At 36.7% G+C, this 24,493-nt stretch overlaps 1 protein-coding gene across 2 annotated transcripts; it reads left to right on the top strand.

Annotated features, from left to right (window-relative positions):
- The first annotated feature begins 5,104 nt into the window (after positions 1-5,104).
- GUF1 (GTP binding elongation factor GUF1) lies at positions 5,105-24,063 on the top strand. 2 transcript variants are annotated; one of them, XM_056489334.1, is made up of 17 exons: positions 5,105-5,331; positions 6,918-7,029; positions 7,905-8,053; positions 8,250-8,330; positions 8,637-8,714; positions 9,367-9,450; positions 9,893-9,957; positions 11,756-11,959; positions 13,441-13,580; positions 14,695-14,818; positions 15,189-15,321; positions 16,735-16,878; positions 17,634-17,767; positions 19,567-19,668; positions 21,660-21,779; positions 22,660-22,696; positions 23,714-24,063. In XM_056489334.1, exons 1-17 carry the CDS (start codon positions 5,197-5,199, stop codon positions 23,849-23,851), a joined length of 1,980 nt encoding a protein of 659 aa, XP_056345309.1. In that variant the 5' UTR covers positions 5,105-5,196; the 3' UTR covers positions 23,852-24,063. The 2 variants fall into 2 exon arrangements, with proteins under 2 accessions (XP_056345309.1, XP_056345310.1); XM_056489335.1 differs by lacking the exons at positions 5,105-5,331; positions 6,918-7,029; positions 7,905-8,053; ... (3 more) ...; positions 9,893-9,957; positions 11,756-11,959 and adding an exon at positions 12,309-12,448.
- The last annotated feature ends 430 nt before the right edge of the window (positions 24,064-24,493 follow it).

The following is a 24,493-nucleotide window of genomic DNA, read 5'->3' as shown; positions in this document are numbered from 1 at the left end:
TCAACACATCACTGAGCAGACCTCTGGCATCCTGAAAATGCATCTGCAGGTCTTTTATATAATATAACAAGGCATACAGCATATTCCAGTTTAGCAGCAATCTTTACTCTCACTGAAGCAGAGGTAATTAAAATCACCACATGTACAGAGGCACTTGCAATTTTATATCAAAGGCAAACTTGGGACAGACATACCCCACACCCCTCCCCGCTCCAGATTTAGTATTAAATAAGACAAATTTGTGGAAATAATGATCACTTTGATGCTATAGGTGCTATATGGCTCACATCTATAAGTAGCAGGCACTCATTCTTATATACTGCTGGTACCTGAAAGATATTGCTGCTTCACTGACTTACCCTCTCTAACTGAAGCCATATTTTTAAACAAAAATATTTATTTACCTTTTCATACATACAACACTATTTTGATTGTTTGCTTAACTAATTTTTGGTGCTTTCTAATTATCATTGAATCACTTGATTTCCAGGCATCTATTGTGGTAATATATATGTAAAATAGGTTTCACACAAAGAACCTATTTTTGTTCAAGTTAGCTCACACTGTCTTAAGTTGGTTGAAAGTCCCCATGAAAAAGCAGAATCAGAGTGACTAATCTGGGAAAATTCAGGTTCATTGTAAGTAGTCTAAAAAAGTAATACACTTCCTCCACCTTGGTGCATGATAAGTAAAATATGTGAACTATAAAAAATATAGAGAGCAATTTTTTAATGTTTATGAGCCACATTCTTAAAAAAGTTGTTTTTTAAAACTTTAAGAAGGATATTTATTAAATGGTTAAAAAAACACTTGTGGTAGACCAAGGCACATCTCAATGTTATACAAACCAGGTATTCATGCACAGAAAATCAATCTTTTATAGTAACAAGCCAATCTCTTGCCTTTCAAGCTCTGTTTACTCATGCCTAATTACAGAATGTCTCTTGCAGTATTCCTATTAAATATTAATTCAGACAAATAATGGCTGTACTATAGAAATAGCACAACATTAACTGAAACAGAACATTTTTATGAAAAAGAAAGAGCAGGAATGGTCCTATATTAATAAGCTACAAAACTTTGGTCAGTATCACACAGAAGGAAGAAAATACAAGGTAAATATAATATTCAATTAACTGTTTTGTAATTTACCTAGTTAAGACCTCCTAATCCATAAAAATCCCACAGTTACTCATCTGCCTGCTAGGATTTTTAACTAGTTTTCTTTCACTATATCTGCAGGTTATGTAATTCATGGCCTTACAACTTAGAAACAAAACAAGGTGTAGAGACAATATTTTCATGAGGCATTTTAAGATGTTCTTGAAAAGGACTTTGCTGACCTTCATCTACTTACACTAACAGAAGACAGAACTACAAAGTTAATCAAACTATATCTGCTTCAGCATGACTCAATTACTAGTGGTCTACATGGTGAATCTGGGTTAATTAATTCTGTCAATAGCACTTATGTTTTGCTGGAGGACAAAGGAAATGGCTTTTGGGGAAACAAAAATATTCTTATACCTTTCTGGAAAGGATGGGGAAATGCACAAATGCAGAGTAGAATTCTACAACTGGGATTCCTTAGAGAATGGATAAGGCTGGGTGGCCTTGACAAAAAATAAATTTTATTTATTTTTGAGAGAATAAAACAACTACTAACATTTTAAAACAAAGCAACTTGCAGGGTGCTATGCTTTTAGCTCCTCTTAAAAACCAAAGGATAAATATATGGGCCTAGGATAGAGAGCTCTAGTGGCAATCAGAACACTGGCAATAACCAGTGCCCAAAGAGCCTCAGCAAAGACAGAGGCCAGACTGATTCAATAAACCACTAATCTTAGAAAGGAAGAAGAGTTATAAGAAAAAAATAGACAAGAAATGAAAGAAGGTGTAAGGTAGCAATAATTACTGTAAATAAGGAGATGAGAACTACAGATTCTTGGTAAGAGAGTTCTTTAGGAAATTTAAAGATGATTCATTGCTGACTGCAATATTTTCAGGGAACAAAATCAATTCCTTGGGAGAAAAAACCTCCAATCATATTTATGCATTAGGTGATTCACTTTTTAGAAGAAAAATACTATTTACTACAGACAACTCTTCTTTTTTTGTCAAAATTCTATCCAGCAATCTTTATATATGTATAACACAAGAAGGAGGGTTAAATTTGTTACATTCTAATAGCAATACCGGGAGACATTGGGCAGTTCGGTTTTAAAATAGCTGTATCCAGGTAATTTGCATACAAAACTTTTAACAAAACTTTTTAAAAAACTGGGAGACCAGGTTAGTTAATTAAGTGTCTGTTCAGGCACCTCACTGCCACATAGAAATTTATTTAGAAGACAAATGTTAGTGACTTGTCCTGCACTGTGTTTAGTCTAATACTTCAGGGTTTTTTCAGGGTAAACTTTGTCCTTTTAATTCAGGTCATTACAGTGCAATATGAAGTCTTTGAATTTAGCTTGGGAGAATGTATTTTACAGATGGGCAAATTTCTGCCAACGTTGTCTTTTAGGTAGTGATTCCCTTTTAGCATCTGCTGGCAGCAGTGCTACCCAGTGACAAGAAAGGCTTTTGTGACAGCTATTTCATTTGCACAGTAAGTACTTGTGGAGAATAGAAATCTGTTACAGAAATCCTCACCAATGAAATAGAGAAATACTCTTTTTTTTTTTTTTTTTTTTTTTTTTTTTTTACTACATCTATTGAATGTTGCTTTGTTATTTCTGCATTTCCACAATCTCACAGTGCTACCAAAGATTGCTGCCAAATGAGGTGCACTGATGATTGAGTAGGAAGTGGTACAGTGTCTGTTGTGCTTCAAAGATACCACTGATTATGGATCTGTTTGTCCTCCTGCATGCATATATATATATATATATATTACAATATGAAATCCTAGCTGCATTTTATCAGCTCATACTCCACTATCAGGGAAATGCTTCTTTACCTTTTATATTATTCATTGTACTAGGGTGTGCTATTTCACCCTGTGTGACTGTCACAGAAGTTTATCAGATGACTCTGATCCCTGACTGGGTAAATGCTTAATTTTTCAATCTTTTCACTTTATGGGAAAATTCCTGTTAAAACTCAGGCTATGAAACCATGTCAATTAGGGAGCATATTTGTTTCTGTTAAACACAACTGCCAAAAAATAACACCGACTGGTTTGCATTCATGGCAATCACATTATGTCTCCAACTTAAATGATTATTGATAGGACATTCAGCACCTGAATTCAAGTGTAATTGAAACAAGATACTTGGGAATCAGACAAGAAATTCATGTTTGTATTTTGTTTTCACATTTTTAGTCACCAATCTGTAAATAGCTGAATTTACCCTTTATATATTTGGCTTCAGGATTAGTAAATGCAGTTAGTGACAGGTACATTTAATTTATCCTCATTACAACAAATGGCTTTTGAAGTTCAGGAAATGTGTGCATCCATCCATCATATTTTGACATGTAAATGATCACTTGAAAATTAATGTTTCTTCCTTCTGGCTTGCTGTTCCATAAATACTTTATTATTTATTATTCTGCTGAACTGTACATCTTTCTATAATATTTCTAGTGAACGTGTTCCATTGCATATAGAGCTCAAATTGATCAAAAACTTAGTATTTCATGAATATATTTATATGACCTGAGAAGTGAAAATAAAGATAGATGACTGAAATGTTTACTCTATTTTTGCTCTATCCTGGCTTATGATGGACCTCCAATCTGAAATCCAAGTTAATATATTTTGCTCATATGATTAGGAGTCATGCTTGAAATGCAGTTCTATTCCAGTTTTTCTTCATTTATCTCAGAACTCTAAAATGTATGGACCTGCAAATAGCTTTACTTAAGGACTGCTGTCTCTCTGTATGCACCAGCAGTCACTCCACAGGTGTTCACTTGGTGACAACAGGACAAGAACAAGTTCTCATTCAGTTACTCCAGCACAGCTCCTTGAATCCAGCCAGCTGAGCGTGCATGTGGTGCAAACACAAGTCTTTGTTCTCTAAGGTGTAGATATGGAGTGCAAGTGCAACCTATTTGGTCTGAATTATGCCTTTTCAGGTATTTTTGAGACTCTGTGATTTTTGCATGTCCCTACACGTCCTGGTGTGTGAACACGAGGTTTAGCTACCCCTGCTGCTGTTCTTCTGGAATTGCTGAAACCTTCCATCTATATAAATTGCTCAGTTCAAGAGGGTGCTCTCTAATACAGTATGTAAAACATATTAGTGCTAATAGAGCACTTTCTTAGATTTCTTGATATTCATACACCTTAGGACAGTGAAGACCATTATCCCTTTAGGAATTACAGAATTGCTGTATATGTGTTGTGTTCATGTTGTTATATATGTTGTGTGCATGTATATGTGTTCTCTGCTATGGCACACAGAAAAGTCAATACCTACAGTGGATCAAACTTAGTCTGTGTAGCAGGGACAATGTTTTCTTCCAAATACAGCTGCTATACTCTGGATCATGGCCTTGGATTCTTGGTTCCTGTTGCATTCATTCACCACTCAAGGAAAACTTCTCCCTCCCTATACATTTTCATGAATTTGGCAAAGGATTGTCTTTGTCCATTAGAACCCAAATTCCATGGATCAGCCCAGCAGTGAACTGTTAGCAAATGCATTACCGCACAATCCCACTCATGCTGTCTGCACTGACTTTTGAGACAAATCCTTCTAACTTAAAAAGGAACATGAATTTCATACTGATACCCCGAAATTAAATCTCCTTTAAATGACTTTGCCCTCAAAATTTATTGTCTTACATTATTTGGCACATTATTTGACTCGCAAAGACTGTGAAGAGGACCACACGGAAAACGTATCTGAGGATACAACATCGGTCTGCTTCCAGAATTTAACAAAGCACAGCTTTGACGGCCACAGCAGCCGTATAAGCCATGCAATAAACCCGCCTGCAATGCAATAAACCCGCCTGCAATGCAATAAACCCGCCTGCAATGCCTCACAGCACCATTTCGCGGCAGTAGCGCCCCGGGCTCGGCCCGCGGCCCGGCAGCGCTTCCGCCCGTCACAGCGCGGCCGCCGCGGCCTGCGCGTCCCTTCCGGGGCGCGGCCTCGGGGCAGCGGCCGTGAGCTGAGGAGAGCTGAGCGGAGCTGAGGGGAGCTGGGCCGGGCTGAGCTGGGCTGAGCTGCCGCCAGCGCCATGGCCCTGGCCGGCCGGGCGGCGCTGCGCTGGGGGCCGCGGCTGCCGAGCCCCTGCCCCGCCGCCGGCCCGCTCTGCCGCCCGGCCTGGCTGCCCGCGGCGCGGAGCGAGCGGCGCTACAGCTCCGGCCTCGAGGTGAGGGAGTGAGTGCATGAGTGAGTGAGTGTGTGAGTGAGTGAGTGTGAGTGATTGTGAGGGAGTGAGTGCGCGGCCCCCGCCCGCGGAGCCGGCAGGATGCGTGAGGGACACGCTGCTCCTTGGGAGAACTGCCTCGCCAAGGTGTAGGGCTTGACGTGTCTCAGTGGTCTCAGTGCTAGGGATGTTAACAAAGCTTGGGGAGAGGGGTGCACTGCTGGTAGTGGACATAAAGAATGCGGAATTCACGGGCCAGAAGGACATTTGACAGAACTCCCAGGATAAGGGAGGAACTCAGCCAACCCGGCAAGTGTGCTGAAATGGGCTCTGACTGGGTAAAAAAGGTAATTCTGGCAGGGGGACATCACAGTCACACACCCAAGGAGCCCACCGACTGAAGAGAAAGAGACCATGCATAACTAGCATAAAAAGTGAGGGAATCTTTTAACCAGTAGAATATTAATTAATGAGACAACTATGTAACTTCTAGGCAGTGAGCATTAATGCCTTTGTTTGCTAAAATGTATAAATAGTATGAACTCTTGATAGTTGTTTGCTGGTTTTGTGGATTTTTCATCCAATGCCCCTTTCTGCTCAGAACAATAAATAAGTCAAGTGCTTTGACTTTGTGTGTGAATCGGCATGTTGCACGCCGTGTGGAAGAATCTGTGTTGGCACAACACTCTTCCTGGAGTAGGGATTTCCTGCTGCCAGGATCTTGTGTCCCTGTGGCAAAAGCAGACCCTGCTTTTCCAGGCCAAGACACCTGTGAGGGATTGGCAGAAAATGCTGATGAATGCTGTGTACTGATGGTAGCAAAGACCACAAGGCTCACTAATTCCCTGCTGGCCCAGAGCTGTGTTCAGAGCCCACAGTAGAGAGATGAGATCTGTGTGTTGCTAACATTGGTGGCCAGAGTTTTTCAGCAAAGTGTTGCTGATTGCTCTAAGAGGTCTCCTGGTCCCTGAAGCTCAAAGCTTTGAAAAGCAAGGAAGCCACTTCTATTCAAAATGTCTTATTGCTAGGAATGAGCATGAATAACAAAAACAAAAGTTAGTGTTGGACCTTTCTATGTCAGGCTAGTTTTCTGCATTTTTTAAAATTTAGCCAAGGCAAGTTTTAACTCCACCATTCTTTTTCACAGTCTGCTTGCTCCTTATCATAAGGTCACTGCCACCTGAGTCTCTTAGGTAATGGCTCTGTATTCATATCATGCTTGTGAAGAATGTTGTCCTTAATGGCCCCCTGAATCCAGTTTTCTTAATCCTTAAGTTTAGTAGTTTCACAAATGTAAAACTGTAAAACAGTTTTCCAGCTCCCTATTTATATACAAACATAGTACCCTTCACACACTTTCCAGCATACTTCATGATTTTTAGAGATAAAAAACAATATGTCTGTATGATTAAAGTGAAATACTGGCATTTTAAACAATGGTGACAATTTAAGTTTTTGTATCTCTATTAAATTTGTGATCCTTCCAGAGAAAAATTAATTTTAAAAATTTTAACTTGTTATTTTAAAGAGGTCATATTGTATATAGAGACTGTAACCATGATTCATGAAAAAAAATTCCTGTTTTACAGGGAAAATTAGATATGTCGACGTATCCTGTTGAAAGCATTAGAAACTTCAGTATTATAGCTCATGTAGATCATGGCAAAAGTACACTAGCAGACAGATTGCTGGAAATTACAGGTAAGCATTCTCATTTTATACTACCTTTTCTTGACATGGAAGGTGGCATCTTAAGTTTCTGCACCTTTGATTATTACTAAAATTTCTAATTTTTTGCTCTTCTAGTGTTGCTTGTGCTTTTAGGCTCTCAGTTGTGCAGTGTTACAGATATATGGACTTTGTGGTTGAGATCTACCTACATGTAGGCATAAGGAAGTGTGTAATTCATTTAAAGAAGTGTATCTTTTGGAAAGAGACTGAAAAGGAGTTTACTTCCTTGTTCAGAATGTCACTTCTGTCATTCCAATTTATGGTGTTTACTGCTGGTGGTAGAGGTTGACAGAAGGGGTGGGACTGTCATGACCTGGGAGTTCTGGACTCATTTAAGGGTGAATGAAGCAAAACCAGGGAAGCTAGGGAAACTTTGATCAAAGTTATTTTTTATGATTACCTCCCATGTATCATAGTGATCACTGTTGTTTGATGCCTGTGATAGGATTGGATTTTGAATTCAGGTCTGTCACTCTATGCTAATGCTCATCTTGCACTTGAGATTGGTCTGAAAGCTGTGGGCCACTCCTTTCCAGTGATAGGAGGTGAAATATCCTTAAATATCAGAATCACTTACAACTGAATGGAATGTTTGCTTCTTCTTAATCTCTTAGATGATGTTTTCTATCTGGCTTATTCAGAATGGTATTTTATGTAACTTCATTGTGTAAACTTTATTTGACAAATGTCGAGAGTTGATGTGCAGTTTTGCTTTTGATTGAAAATCTTAGTTTAGCTTAATTGTATGCAAAAGCTTCATTTGCTCTTGGTCAATGACATTTTCAAGATTTATGTAGTAAATTAGGTAATAAAGCTTTTTTTTATTTTTATTTTTTTTATTTTAGGAACAATTTCTAAAACTGACCACAATAAACAAGTACTGGATAAACTTCAAGTGGAACGTGAAAGAGGAATTACAGTTAAAGCCCAATCTGCATCTCTCTTTTACAATCATGAAGGAATAAACTACCTCTTAAATCTAATTGACACACCTGTAAGTTAAATATCAACAGTGTTGAAATCACACAAATCTAAATGTCTTTATAGTTAAAAGTAGGTGATTTATGGCTTCTTTTTGTTTATTCAATTCCTCTTCTATAAGAAAGTGAACATATATACAAATGAAAACAACATGGTACAGAAATCTTTGCAAAAATACCTGAAATTGTAAACATTTGTTTTCTCCCTAGGGCCACGTAGATTTCAGCTATGAAGTATCACGGTCACTATCTGCCTGTCAAGGTGTCATACTTGTAGTGGATGCAAATGAGGTGTAGTACTTGATTCTTGTTGTCTATTTAGTGTTTCAGGATTTCCTTAAGCTAGAGGAAAACTAAATTATGTGGTTTTTCCCCTGGTCTTATCTCCATGAATGTATTATGCTGCAGAAAAAGGGTAATGGGATTTTAAAACTCTTGTATATAGGCAATTACCTTCTATTTATCCATCTCCTAAATGAAAGAGTTGATAGGATAGCAAAGTAATCTTAAATTGTATAGTATGCCTAAAAATACTACCCAAAACCACACCAAAACTGAGGAGGTTTCTGTGTTAAACTTTACAATATTATTTTCTAGGGTATTCAGGCTCAGACAGTGGCAAACTTCTATCTCGCCTTTGAAGCACAGCTTTCAATAATTCCTGTCATAAATAAGGTAATAAAGTTTTCAGTGTTTTCTATTAAATACTTGGGTTATTTAAATGTGTATAGTGCTGCTCAGAAATGTAACCTTGAAGAGAAATATATAGCAAAAATATTTATAATAATATTTATAGGATTTACATATAACATTACTAGAATGTAATAGGAATTTTCTGTGTTTGCTGTCTGTGTAAAATTTTACAGTAACTGCTGTGACATTTTTAATTTCATGAAATACATTTAGGTATTTAAAAAATGTAGCACTTAAGGACTTGCTTAGTGATGGACTTTGGGTTTATGTTTGGAATTGGTGATGTTAAATATTGAGGAAATGACATGAGTAGGAGCTCAATATTTAAAATGTGGAGTCAATTTTAAATGGAGTTCTAAGTGTCATTTTCTAATTTTGAGGGCTGTATTATTGGAATCACAAGATTAATTACTTCTCAGCTTATGTTAATTGCTTTTTGTAAATTTATATTGTACTTAATATTTGTTCCTATAAGCAGTGTAGGTAGCACTCTTGTAGAAAGGTGTTTTCCTAAAGACAGACAATATTTTCTCATAAATACATGAAGGTTCTTTGTTGTACTTTTGAAAACTGCAGTACTGGATGATGTGGGAGATGTGATTGCTTGTATATTTAGCAGTTTGTTGTTTTGCAGATTGACTTGAAAAATGCAGACCCTGAAAGAGTTGAAAAACAAATTGAGAAGCTTTTTGATATTCCTAGAGATGAATGTATAAGGGTAAGATCTCTAAGTTTTATAACATGGCTGATAATATATCTGCTTGGTAACTAATGAATGACATGATTAAGTGCTGTGTGTTTTTGTCTGACCTAAGAATTTCTTTAAAGCTTGTCTCCTGTAAGAGGGGAGAAGATTAACTTTCAGCTAAAAATTCTGGTATTTTTTGAGGAATGGAATCTGAGATTTTAAATAATTTCTCACTGTCAGTCCATAAATGGTTTTTATTTCTGTCATAACAATAATTGCCATTCACAAAAGAAAAAAACCAGTATAATTTACAATCCAAAAAACATTTCTTAGTAGTAGCATTCTTGAGTGTCCTTTTGAGTACTTTTATGGGTAGTACTGCCCATAGAGTGGGTGGCCACCAAAACTGTCTAAGTGACACTATTTAATTAATGTGTCTTGTCTTACAAAATTGTTGTTTGATTTGTTTTAGATTTCTGCTAAACAAGGAACAAATGTTGAAAAAGTTCTTCAAAAGGTTATTGAGATGATCCCACCGTAAGTCTGTATTTAATTAATTATTATCTAATTAACCTAGCGACATAATTAGGAAATCATGAGTTGCATTTATATGTATTGGCAGCAATTTTACACTTAATATGCATCTGATTTAGAGAAAATACTTTATAGGAGATGTAGGAGAAACAGAAGGAAAATAGTGACTTGCACTTAAACAGGAGAGGTGGATTGGTCACTAGCAAGGAACGTTTTCTTCACCTCTGTCTTTACCAGCACTGTTGGGCTTTAGGCCTGTGGAGCAAAAATGCAGGTTGATGCACAGATCCACTGTCAGCAAAGGAATTGGTATGTGAACTGTTACAGGAGCCTGACCCCTACACATGCATGAGCCTGATAGTATCCACCTGAGGATTGTAGGAGAGCTGGCTGTGTCCTTGCAAAGCTGCTCTTTTTAATTTTTGAGAAGTCACGGAGATCAGGGGACATCCCAGAAGACTGGGAGAATGCTAATGTCCAGTTTACAAGGAGAGCTTAAAGGAGGATCCAGGAATATAGGCCCATCAGTCTTATTGCAGTTCCTGAAAATGGTATGGAGAGAATCCTCCTGGGGGCTGTCACAAGTCATAGATAAAGTAAGTGATTGGGAAAAGCTAGTAGGGATTTGCCAAGGGCATATAGTGGTTGACAGACCTGATCACCTTCTACAGCAGAGTAACCTGCTGTGTAGCGTGAGTGGTGGACATTGGCTACTTGGCTTTCTCTCTGCCCAGATCTTTAAGATTTTTTATAAGGTTTCTCAGAGATTCCTGGAGAAACCTCTGTGTTACAGTCTGGAGTGGTCTGTGTTGTGGGTGGGGAACTGTCTGACAGGCTGCACCCAGAGGGTGGTGGTAAAAAGCTCCTTTTCAGAATGGCCACAAGTAGGGTCTGCCAGGGATCAATATTGGGCTCAATGCTGTTTCATATTATCATAAGTGATGTGGAAGTTGGGATGTGTACCTTAGTGAAGTTTGCCAGCAATACCAAACTGAGAGGGGAAGTAGATAATTCACAAAGTAGGAGCCACTTTGCAGGGGAAGCCACTTTGCACTTCTGGATAGACTGGAAAAGTGGGCTAACAAGAACCTTATGAAATTCAACAGAGGCAAAGGTTGTCCACCTGGGAATACATAATGAGTGCAGCAGGGGCTGGAATCTACCTAGTTGGGGAGCAGCTCTATGGACATGGACCCAGAGGTCTTTGCAGACAGCAAAGTCAGTATGAGTGAACAGTGTGCTGCTGCAGCAAAGAAAGACAGCAGCATGCTGGGTTGCCTTAACAAGGATATCACCAGCAGAGGTGAACTCACTATCCCACTCTGCTTACTGGTGGTCAGTCCACACCTGGAATACTGTGTTCAGTTTTGGTCTCTGCTGTGCAGAAAATGTGGACAAACTGGAGAGGGGCCACAGAAGGGCCACAGAGATGATGATAACACTGTTCTTTGAGGAAAGGCTGAGAAAACTGGACATCTTCATCCTTGAGAAAAGAAGGCTTAAAGGAGACCTTTTGCCATGTTCTGATATTTAAACAATAGCTACAAAGTGCCATTGGAATAATCTCTCCAGGAAAGTGGTGGATTCCCCAGCATTGGACACTCTGGTTTGTTTGATCAGGGTACTGGGCCATATTAATAAGCCTGTGTTTTTGCCAAGGAAGGTTGGATCAGGTGATCCTTGAAATCCCTTCCAACCTGGTATGATTCTATGAAAGTGTTTGGGGTGGGCGTGCTTGCTCATTCAATACTGAACGAAAACACACTGCATAATATATTGCTTTAAATTTTTTTGGTGACAGACCCCAGTGTAACACTGCTGATCCATTGAAAGCCTTAGTATTTGACTCTACCTTTGACCACTACCGAGGTGTTATAGCTAACATTGCACTCTTTGGTGGGGAGATTGCAAAAGGACAGAAAATTGTGTCTGCACACACAAAGAAAAGATACGAAGTTAATGAAGTCGGAATTCTGACTCCAAATGAACAGCCAACACATAAGCTGTAAGTAGAAACTTCTCATAGTGAAACAAATTATATAATGGGGTAAGCAACAATATCCTGCATTTCTGTTTGATTTTTGCTTTGAGAGGTAAAAACTGGGAGATGTCTAGGTTTTTGTTCTTGATCTTTGGTGGTGGGTAATTTTATAATTACTATTTGCAATTTAATGCTCTGTGTCATTTTTTATTTTGAGTATGCTGAGGCTGAAGGTTTTAGGAAGTGCTTTTTGGGCATTGCTGTGGGAGGAATCCATTATCTTCTGTAGTATATAGAACATCTGGACAGCTAGGTGTTTAAAGTCTAGTGTTCTATATTCTTATTCAGCTGTCCAATTCATTTCCAGGAACTGCCTTGTTTGAGAGTGGAAGGGAATGGGGCTTCACCTTAGTTATTGCTGCAGCATATTTTGAGGGTGGAAAACTTAAAATCCATGAATGCAACAGCTTCCAGAAACTGGCTTCTCAATGGCAGCAGAGGGAAGAAAATCAGGTACTTAGAGGCAGTGGAGAAGTTTTACCAGTTTGCATCCAAATACATGTTAATGACTTTACTGGGGGCATTCTCAGATTACATTACTGTGTCTGGTGGGTTGAATGGAGTCACCAACCCAGCCAGCCCCTTGCTCACTCCCCCAACCCTAGCAGGATGAGAATTGAGGAGGAAACTTGTGGATTGAGATAAAGACAGTTTAATAAATGAAGGAGTAAAAAAAGAAATAAAAAGAAGTGATGCAAAGTCCATTATTCACCACCTCCCACAAGCAGACATCCTAGATTTCCTGCTAGTGTACAAGTAAAAGCTACCTTGGAAAGAGTACATTTCTTTTTTATTCCTAAGCATGATGTTTGTTCTGTGGTATGGAATGCCCTTTTGGCCATTTTGGGTCTGGTGTCCTGGCTGTGTCACCTCCCAGTCTCTTGCCCACCCCCAGTCTGTTTACTTGCAGGGCCTGTTCAGCAATACCTAAACATTGGTATGTTTCCAACACTTGTTTTAGTCACAGTTCCAAAACACAGCTTCATACAGGGCTGTTTTGAAGAAACCTGCTTTATCCCAGCCAAAACCACTACAATGTGTTTTACTCAATATTTACCATGTATTCCCCTCCTATTATGCTTAGTGTTTGTTTAGTTTCATCCTGCTGGTATATGAAACTTGCTGTGATGGCAGCAGGGAACTGTTCTGGTTTCTTTGCCTTAAAAAGCTTCTTAAAGGGTCTAGCTCCAGCTTTTAAACTGGGAGCAACACAGTATTCAAAATCCAGGATCATAAATGTACTGTTCAGCTGTAACAGAAATAGAACTAGTTGAGACCGTTCACAACTCAGAGGTGAAACAACTTAAATCTCACTTCTGGGTTTTGGGTATGGGCTTTTAAGGGGTGATTTATTTGAATTTCTGGCTGAGCTAAATCAAGTAGGAAAATAGTAGAAATACTGCTAATGCCAACAGTCATGTCCATATAATAACAATTTTATTTAGCTATGCAGGACAGGTGGGGTACCTGATTGCTGGAATGAAAGAAGTAACGGAAGCCCAAATAGGAGACACACTGTTTTTGTATAAACAGCCAGTGGAGCCTTTGCCTGGCTTTAAGTCAGCGAAGCCAATGGTTTTTGCAGGTGAGGAGTAAATCAGTATAAAGTGGAGGTTTTTTTTTTTCAGTGACAAGAGTAAGAGCTGGTAGAGCTTTTAAAAGAAGACATGTATATTAAGAGTTGGGAGGGTTAGCACTGTAGCTGAGGTGCATCACTTATGTAGATTTGTGGGTTTTCCCTGTGACTTAACAGGATTTGTAATACAAACAGGTATTTTTGCCTGTGATTATTGTTTCTAAGGCCAGTAAACTCTTAACAGCTGGAAAAGAAGTGTTGAAATAAAGAAAGAAGGAATTCTTTGTCATGATAATCAGGTTTCTGTAACTATTGTGTTGAGTTTTCTTCTTTTAAAACTTAGCAGCTGTTTCATTTTTGTTAAACATGATAAACTGCCAGAGCTAATACTTTGATCCTGTAAAATGTTTGACTTTGTGAGCTTGAATAGTTCCATTGAGCTGTTGCCACTAGCTTCAATAACTACTGCAAATGCTACAGAAGAAAAAAAATTAGGAAAAAATTCTGTAAATAATTTTCTAGATTTTGAATCAGTGTGTAAAAGTCACTTGAACTGTGTTATGGAGACAAGGCAGTCTCTTAGTGAGTGTCCAAAAGTGTAATCTTTTAAATAATGTTTTTGTGTTTGTGTGTTGCTTCTTGGTGTAGATGACATTTTCTGAACATAAAAGGATGTGAAAGTGAAACAGTAGAACCTGTTTCAAGCAGTAGTTACACAAACAACTGTTTTTATTAATTTCAAAAGAATAGAGAAATATTTGCAACTTTGAAATGATGATTTTTATTTTTCACTCACTCTTAGCTTTGAGGGAACATCTCACTGAATTCTATACATTTGCACTGCAAGACAGTGGTCATACCTCAACTCCTCCATAAATGTGAAGGATTAAATGAGTACAGTTGTCCTACCATTATGGTTTAGATGTTAATACTGAGGTAATCTAAAACATTTTTATGTTTTGACTAAATTTTTTTGAGGAATAAAGAATCTTTATGTTGTTTTTCACATTTAAAAACAGATGGAACAGAAAGTAACTACTCCTGATTTTATTACTGTTAAGTGGCATATTTGAAATCCAGGTACACAGTAGCTAAAGCTCTTCTATTTAATATGTTTTGACAGGAATGTATCCAATAGATCAAACAGAATATAATAATCTCAAAAGTGCTTTGGAAAGGCTGACATTGAATGACTCCAGTGTAACTGTTCATCGTGACAGTAGCCTTGCCTTAGGAGCTGGATGGAGGTGAGGTTTTTGTGCTGCTTTCATTTTTGAAACTGTTCATAAGTTGAGAATACATCTTTAAGCAAACTGAAGGTAGAATTAAACATTTCAAATTTAGGAGCTGTAATTCAAATTAATAATAAAGATCAAATGCATTTGATTTTCTTACATTCTCTGTTTGCACAGAGAATGAATTTTTTTGTGATTAGTAGTTTTTGTTCTCCAAGACTTAATATTATTCAACTATAGGGTTATCTGGTCCCTTGGATGTTGTTTGTTTTGCCTGATATTGCCATACTAGCACTGTAAACATGCTGGAGGGTGATAAAGACCATGGTGAAATTCCAGGGGATACACAAATCCTTTTACCAACTGGGTATTTATTTTCCAGATTGGGTTTCCTTGGGCTTCTACATATGGAAGTCTTTAATCAACGTTTGGAGCAAGAGTATAACATGTCTGTTATTTTGACTGCACCTACAGTTCCATATAAAGCTGTTCTTTCCTCAGCAAAGTTGATAAAGGTATGTTAAATTCATTTAAAAATTATGTCAATAGCAGTTTAAAAGCCTCCTATATTAAACATCTAGAGTCTCTTTTTAAATGTAGGTTTATATGTATTTAATAGTAAGCATTAGAAATGCCAGTATATTACTTAAATAATTTTTAATTTTTTTAAAGCATGTTAACTGCTCTTTCTGCTTTCATTTCAAGCACTCTCTTTTTATGTCTTATACTTTTCCTTGCAAACGAGAGTATAGGGACACCTACCTTGCTGTATTATTTTAAGTGCTTACTGACTGGACTGCATAAAAAGCAGGTGAAATAATCTTCCAGGCTTTGTCCATCAGAAAACATGAATGTTTCTAGGAATAGCTTGTAATGATACTGTAGATTGGCAGGGGCTGGTGAAAGAAAGTGAGATTTTTTGATCACAATTAAATGGCCATGTGCTAACTTCATTAAACTGGATGCAAATAGAATTACTGTGTTTGAGTTTTTGAGAAAGAAAGAGGTGGACTTAGAGCATCTGGTGACAGAGGAGGCTGCAAGTCTACTGGCTGATTATTCTGTAAATTACTAAACACTTGTTTAACAAAGGCTGCTGTATACTTGAAAGGTGTGAGGCATAGACCTTTTATCTGTCTGGTTGTTTTGGATTCTTACTCAGGCAGTATAGCGGCTCTGAATGAAGTAGTCAACACCTTTGATGTGCAAGTGATTCTGGACTGCTGATGGGGGATTATTTTCAAACAGTACTGGGAATTGGGTCCCTATTTTCAAACAGTAATGGAAATTGGGTTCCTGTCAGTGGAAGTGATGTAATCACTTGCTTTGGAGGAGAGGGAAGTTATATTAACACAATAAGCAGCATAACTTTCCTTTTACCTCAGACGGTTAACTCCAGCCCTTACTGGCATGTTGGACTGGAAAAAGTAGGTAATGAAAGCACTTACACAGGAATCAAAACCTTAATTTCTAAGTCCACTTCAGCATGTGAGGGAGCCTGAACACAAAGTTCTACTTAGAGAACAAAGTCCCCACCACTGAACTCTAAAGTGTTTAGAGCAGGTCTTCTGTTGAAACTGTGTAATAGTAACTGAGAGGATCAGGACGAGGAGGAAGATCCTCAGTCTACACGGGAGAGGGAGACCTGGAAAGGATATAAAGGTTTTTTGCATTTCTGTATTTCCCAAGTAAAAAGCTAATTTCTGTATAATGATATTTAAGGATAAACTGATAAGGGACTTCTGTATGTGTTATAGAAATCTCTTCTGAAATCATCCTTGTCTTAAACTTGGGTTGCATAATGCACCAATGCTTTCAGGCAATTGAAACATTTTTTAGCATTTTTTTCAATGCTATATTTGTCTCCTTTGCTGTTCATTTTACTTACTTCTAAAGTTACAGTATCTGGTTTATTTGCTTGTTTTCAGGAGTATGGAAAAGATGAGATTACTATTATCAACCCTGCTCAGTTTCCTGATAAACTTTCAGTATCAGAATATTTGGAGCCAACTGTTCTTGGTACTATTGTAACACCTCATGAATATATTGGGAAAATAATTACCTTGTGTCAGGTTGGTGTATGGTTTTAATTTGTCTTTTGCATTTTTAAACTCTTCACCTCATACTTAAAGTAAAGACACTAGATAGTATGATAATAGATATTAGTACTTAATGCTAATAAAAAGTCTGCAGCAGGGGAATAAGATGTACTGATTTTTTTAGAAGTATATTCATGGAAATACAACTTCTGCCAACACTTCTGACTATGTGTCCGTGTATTTTTTCAGTATTTTGCTGAAAGTAAATTTAGGATAGTGATGGCCAAACACATTTGTCTAACTGTATTTGGAATACTTCTAATGGAAAATGTTTTAACTGCCATGCATATTGTGTTTGTATTATTTATTCACAATATTTTTCTTAGCTTATAACATTCCAAAATGCGTAATACAAAGCAGTATACTACTTGTATGTTGATACAGTGAAGAATAAAATCTATCAAAAAGAATTTCTAAAATAACTTCAGGAACACGCTCCTGGGAGGAAAGATGAGCCAGCAAGTCCTACTGTGGCAGCAGTAAACATTTCAGAAATTAGCTTTTAGAGGGGAAAGGCTTGAGTTGTATGTCTAGTTAAGTTATAACCACTTCATTTGTTTCAGTGCTGCAATTTGTCCTAGGACTTCAGCAAACTACCAATAAGAAAGTTACTTTGGGGCTTAAATACAGGAATTCTCTTGTCTAGCTTGATTGCTGTTTAATTGAATTTGTTTTGTATTTTTTGTACAAAATTTCAAGGGAAACTGAAACAATTTTTATTTGTCTAGGATCGCAGGGCAGTCCAGAAGGATATGCTATATATTGATGAAAACAGGGTTATGCTAAAATACCTCTTTCCACTGAATGAAATTGTGGTGGATTTTTATGATGCTCTTAAGTCTCTGTCTTCTGGCTATGCAAGGTAACTACCTCTCCTGTTCCCCCTTCTCCTTTCCCTACCCTGGACCCTGAAGAGGGGTGGCATAATGAAAAAAGGCCTGAGGAACAGCTGTGGAAGGGCACGAGTGAAGAATAATCCTTTATGATGGTGCTGCAAAACTAGTCTCTCTTCATCTTGAATGGATTAGATTCACTGTGAAAATGGATAGAAATAAGTCTGAAAAACATGAAAAGTGCATCAAATAATCATTGTCTTTGGCAATGTGTGAATTTTTCAGTGGCACCCTCTGGAGTGGCACTAAGTCATATATATAAGACTTAAATGGTCTGTCCTTGTCTGAAGTGAGACTGTGCAATTTTTTTCAGTGGAATCACTGAAACTGTGCTTTCTGAATGAACTGTGTCTTGGTGGAAAAAGGAAAATAACCATATTGATTATTTAAAGCTAGTAGAAACAATGTGTTATTTAAAACAAACCTACATGCTTTATTATGTGAAAAAAGAAAATTGTGTGTATTTTGAGACAAAATTTTCTGTTGTGGGTGGCTGCTAGCGCAGTGCTCAGATGCTTGTGCAGAGCCTTTGTGAATTTCATGGAAGGGAAAATGTTGCATGGTGATGAGCTTGTGCCCCAGGAAGCTCAGTATCTGTCACAAACCTGGTATATTGAGATGTCATTAATGAGATATGTTACACAATAGGAACCTAATTACATTATTTATTTTATAAACATAAAAATGAATTTTATTGAAGGTCTGAATTTGAGATTTTTGATTTTATGTTTTCTTTAATTATGTCTTATAAACATAAGAAAGACGTGTTTTACCCAAGTTTATATATCTATGCAGTAAAAGCCTAAGTAAAAGTGGAGAGGCAAGACAGAAGAAACAGAGGGATGGAAATATTTAATTTCCTCTCTGAATCTACCTCCCCCACTACATAAAACTTGATTATCAAGAACCTATCTCATTAGCAAAATTATGCTGGGTTTCCTTTGACTCAATGGTGATTGCCAATGATGTTTAATTATCTCATTTATTTATTTGTTTTCATTTCCTAATTGATTCCTTCATATTGTTTGTGATAGTGCTCTCAGTAATCATATTTCTGTTATATGGATCTGTTCATACATCTGTGGTTTATTAAGCCAACTAAGATAGAAGTTCTCTGAAATAATCCATGGTTTTCCCCCTCTCTTCTGATATTTCAGATTTGATCCAGTTACAGTGGTATTGATGATCTTCCACATTTATACATACACACAAGATTTATCTATCTGTCTGTCTGTCTGTCTAGCATCTATCTATTGCATAAATCACCTCTGCATCTCTTGCATTTTAAGAATTTTTTGCAAACTTAACACACTGACAGCAAGGCCCACACCTACCAAAGGAGAAATCTGCTTTGGAAACTAAGTGGAAAACTTAGTTGTCAGAGACAGTGATAATAGGGGTCACATAAAATGTTTGTCAAATGAGAGGATGAAAAGAAGACAGTCCTGGGTTAGTGTTTGATTCCTTTGACATTCAGGACATTGACTGTTCAAAAGCTGTGTTGAAGGGTTCCTTAAGATTGCATTAAGCATGTAGATTTCTAATTGCCCATTAGATTGGAAAGACATCCTTGAAGTCAAGATGACATCTTTCTGCATTGCAGTACATTTCTGTATGTACTAAGAAACTATTAAAACTGTACTCCCATTTTATTAAAAAGTTCAAGTGTTTTATTAAGAAATGTGTCTATAAAATTTATGGAACAAAGAATGCAAAATATAATTTGTACAATATCATGACTGTGTTTTTAATTGCTTTTATTTTTTAGTTTTGATTATGAAGATGCAGGTTACCAATCAGCAGACCTAATCAAAATGGATATTCTTGTGAATGGAAATCCAGTTGAAGAACTGGCAACTGTCATACACAAGTAGGTTGACTGGATTCCTTATTCAAAATAAATAAGACTTCCTGTTATAAGTCAATGAAAACATTGTCTATTAATAGGACTTGTTGATCTTAAGGTCTTTTCTGACCTAAATGATTATATGATTCTAAATGACTCTAGGTATATGTGTTACTCTTAATATGACAAATGTGTTTGAGCATTGAAGATTCTTCCATATGACCACCTTCATTACCACTGAAAAAGAGGAGCATTTTGTACTATGAAAATTAGGAAATACATACCATAATTAATAGCAATTTTTTACCTCCCTTTCTCAGCTTAAGTACTGGATATAATATTTTTGTGGAAAGAGCAAAGAGTAATAAATGTAAAATGCTAATCTTCTAAAGGGCTGGAAAAATTTAACTACAGACCAATCTCAGAGATGCCAAATGAATAATTTATGGTACTTAATGCTGACAAAAAACTATTTTGTTCTCCCAGTAATTCTTGTTCCATAGAAGTTTGTTGTTACCTTGTTTCCAGACAGAGTACCAGGAGAATGTAGATATTTACTGAATGCAATTACCTCAGATTTTTTTTGGTAAAATGATTCAATTTCTATGAGTATCTCAGGCATTAGAGGTGAGAATAAAGCCTTTCCTGTTTCCAGCCTGTCCCCTATGTTCTCTCAAAGTTTTTACAAGGCTCCCTTCTGTAACTTCAGCATGCCTTTCCAGTAATGCCTAGATAAATTTTTGTGGGTTGTTTGCTTTTTCTTCTTAAAATACTCATTTGTAGTTGCTAAATATTTGTATATTTTCATATTTTTTTACAAAACTGCAATATTGAAATCCATGGGATTCTGTAACTCCAGAAGGCTGATATTGTAAAATGAACTCCTTGCCTTGTTCAGAAGGATCATAGGGCTGAAGGGGAGTAACTGTCTTGCATACAATTGCTAGTTAATTTCTCATAAGCCTGCAGTGTTTAGCTATCTACCTGCATCTCCTACTCTGAAAAGATGCAAAATGTAGTGGGATACCTTGCAGAAGTTAGTTATTGCTTTAACATGTATTTTTTATCAATTTAGCCTGTACCCTGAACTATTTAACTCACTAAAACTGACAGCCTTTCAGACAGGCTTTAGATTTCAGCTGGGGCTTTTTTTTAAACTTGTAGTTGCATTCATTCTGCTCTTGCTGCAGGTATTCTCAGTCTTCCCACTGTAAAAACTCTATCTGTAAGAATTAGGCTGAATTACATTTATAGATAAAGCATTACAGAGATTACTGTAAGCTCAGTATTAATACAGTAATCATTTGTTCTTACTGTGCTAGTAAATATATGGACCTCTAAAAACTATAATGCTCAAAGAACATGACTTAGGTACTTCATGTTTAAACTGTTTGCTCTATACAGATAGCAAGGAGTCACATTGTCACTACCTGAAAACATGCATGTTGGTAAAAAATGTGTGCTGAATATGGGTTTTTTTGTAGAGAATTGACCCATTCCTTTCTAATGGCTTATGAAAGTATCTGTTAATAGCTTCTTTAGACCTTTTGTTGTTTTCTCTTTCCAAAACCTGAAGCATATGCAGATGCTGAATATAGTTGGATAATTTTTATTAGCAGATGATAGAAGTATATTAGTTTTTTCTTGTGATATGAAACCAGACTTTGAAAGCACTCTGTAATATGTATATTTTGATCACTTGGGCCAATGATCAATGAAAATTCTCCTTGACCTGCTTTAAAATTTCACTTGAAGCTGTGGCAGTATTCAAAATGTCTTCAGTATGATGGATAGTCAGGGTGTTTTTTATAAATATTTTGCATGGTGTTATATACTGAGGTTAATAGTCTTATCACCTGTTAGTATGAAACAGGTGACATACAGAGAACACTTACTAGATGTAAGATTTGATCTGATCAGCTTATCTTCTCAGTTAAGAAGAGGAAAATTTCTAAAATCCTTCAAACAGTTTGATGGATATATTTTTAGTGTGGCTGACCCCTTTTTTTTTCCAGGGATAAAGCATATGCTGCTGGTAAACTCCTGTGTGAACGTTTAAAAGAGACTATTCCTAGACAGTTGTTTGAAATAGCCATCCAGGCTGCCATTGGCAAGAAAATCATTGCAAGAGAAACGTAAGTAGAGCCCTTCTATTCCCCTTCTTTTTAGTCTGTCCATATTTTAAGATATGTAGAATACAGACTTGTAAAGTTTTACCTAGTTTTATATATCACAGGACTTTCATTTTGCTTTAAAGTTGTATTTTTCTTGTATAGCTACTTGAAGAAAAAGAACACATTTGAGCAGTGACTGTTGACTATACATTTTGAATGAAATGTATACAAAAAAAATTATTTTTATTTTAGATTGCTGGTGGTCAGAATTGCACTTAGTGGATAAAGTGTAACTTGCAACACCCATGTGTCCACTTCCTCTTTGGCAGTGGAAAAAGTTCCTTACTACTGAAAAAATTAGCTAGTTGTGCAATACGTTCTGTGAGAGTCAGCAAAAAAATAACTGATTTGTGCTATTCCAAAGGAAATATGTTGCAGCTGAACACAATTTTCCTAGCACGTTTCTTTAAGGCAAACCATTTCCTTGATGTTGTGTCTCTTGTCACATTTTTCTGTTGCTATTTAAACAGGATTTAAGTTGTGGTAAATTAATTTAAACTCAGAATTCAGGCAGAGGTGCTGTAAGAATTTGTTTATATGTGTATATACACATGGATGTAACACTTACTGTGAATCATAGCAGAAATTCCAGATAAAAAGGCAAGATTGTGATTTCTTTATGTACATATTATACACCTTAAGGGATGTTTCTAGAACTGAAAACTGTGAATTACAACTTCTGTTTAAAACTTCCATCTTTTGTATACAAAACCTGAAAATGTTATGATGCCAAAGTACCTTACAAAACTAGTAGAAAAACAAGTAACATTTTGACAACTCAAGTACTTAGCTTTACATGCAAATATTCTTATATGTTAAGATGTGTTATTTTATTTTGCAGGCTGAAAGCTTACAGAAAAAATGTTGTGGCAAAATGTGTAGGTATATTTTTTCTATTTTCTTCATGTTTCTGACATTTGTAAACCTTAGAGTCCTGCTAAGATGATAGGCCCATCTCTTCTTAGAAACCCAGCAGAGACTCCTAATCGTGGAATTTTAACAGATACTTTAAAGCTTTTACTTTGTAATAAAATAAGCTTGTAGCCCCTTGCTGCAGCTTGAAGAGTGGATCAGACAAAGCAATGGCTTTTTCAGTCACACACTTACCAGAGTGCGTCTGTTCACTTCCATCTCCTTACTATTTTCTAACAGTTGTAGACACAAAGTAAATGTGTGTGTACAGAGCCATATAGGTTTCATGTCTCCTTTGTGTTTCCTAAATTGTTTTTCAGACTGTAGAAGGAAATATAAATGTGCTTCTTTACAGACTTGATTGTGATTAGACTTCTACTTAGGTTTGCAGTTATACACTGTAATAAAGCTTTGAATGTGCAACAGTTGACTATAGACAAGACTCAAGAAAGCTATTGGTAAACTGTGATGCCTCTTATTTAGCTTGGATTTAACTCTCTCAAGTGAACATATTGGAAAATACTAAACAAGTGTCCCTTCTTTACAACTGCAATAGAATTTTTCTGCTAGGCACAGCTGTGGGATGGTGTCTGTTCAACACTGAACAAGGATTTAGTTCATTTTTCTCGATGGAAGCATCTAACACTAGTCAAGATGTCTCAGTTTATCTGAGCTGGCATCCTACTGCTGTTCCAAGAGGATTTGGATCTAATGTGTTGTCTAGTGTCACCCAGACTTACAGAAATGTATATATTTAGGTGACAGAGTTCAACACTCAGTTGTCCAAATTAATGGGCTTATTTGCTTCCTTATTCTTTTTAACTAGTGGCCTTTAGGCCAAACCATTTGAAGTATAAAATAATGTTTTTGTCAAAATATAATGAGCCTTTCTGACTATTTTTACACCCTTGAGTTTTGTGTTGCTGGAATGTACTGTAACTGCAGTTGTAGTTTGGGCTTAGCAATTTATTTTTTTTTCACAGTATGGTGGAGACATTACAAGAAGAATGAAGCTTTTAAAGAGGCAAGCTGAAGGCAAGAGGTTGATGAGAAAAATTGGCAATGTTGAGGTTCCAAGGGATGCCTTTATACGTGTTCTAAAGAGAGAAACTGACAAATAAAGATCAGTGACATCTGATCATTGCAATCATGTCAGCATTTTGCAGACAGTAGCCAAGTGAGATAAAAAGTGATTTATCACTGTGAGAGGGAACATGCCTGACTTTAAATGGTATAAATTCAGTTTCTGTGGGAAGATGCATTGAAAGGACTTAAAAATGTACATATATTTGTAGATTATTATGAAATTAAAGTTACTTGACTGCATCTAAAAGCTCACATGATATTGTTTTTTATTTTATTTCACTGTTTTCATACTTTTAACACTTAAAATTAACACAGTTTTGGAGTTTTTTGCATTACAAGTCTCTCTGAGAGAAGCTAGATGGCAGAAAGGTTATAAAAATAATTTAAAGGTATGTATAGACAAACAATGCTGTGTTGGTTTGGTTTTTTCCTTTTAAAGTTTTGAACTGTTGGCACAAAAGTATCAAGCTGTTTCCTGTTTTACTTTCTCTAAAGTTGATGTTGTCAGGAAAATGTGATTCTGGGAAACCACATCAGATGAAAAAATCGAAACTTTTAAATTTACCACACTGTTTATTTTAAACTGATTGAAGTGTGTAAGTTTACCATCAGTTCAGCATAGCTATGCTCATCTCCAGGCAAATGATAAATTTTAATTTATTAAAACACAGGATCTG

Source organism: Oenanthe melanoleuca, chromosome 4 (assembly GCF_029582105.1).
Source record: "Oenanthe melanoleuca isolate GR-GAL-2019-014 chromosome 4, OMel1.0, whole genome shotgun sequence".
Lineage (NCBI taxonomy): Eukaryota > Metazoa > Chordata > Aves > Passeriformes > Muscicapidae > Oenanthe > Oenanthe melanoleuca.
Note: the sequence above shows the minus strand (reverse complement) of the source record. Positions and strands in the feature narration are given on the sequence as shown.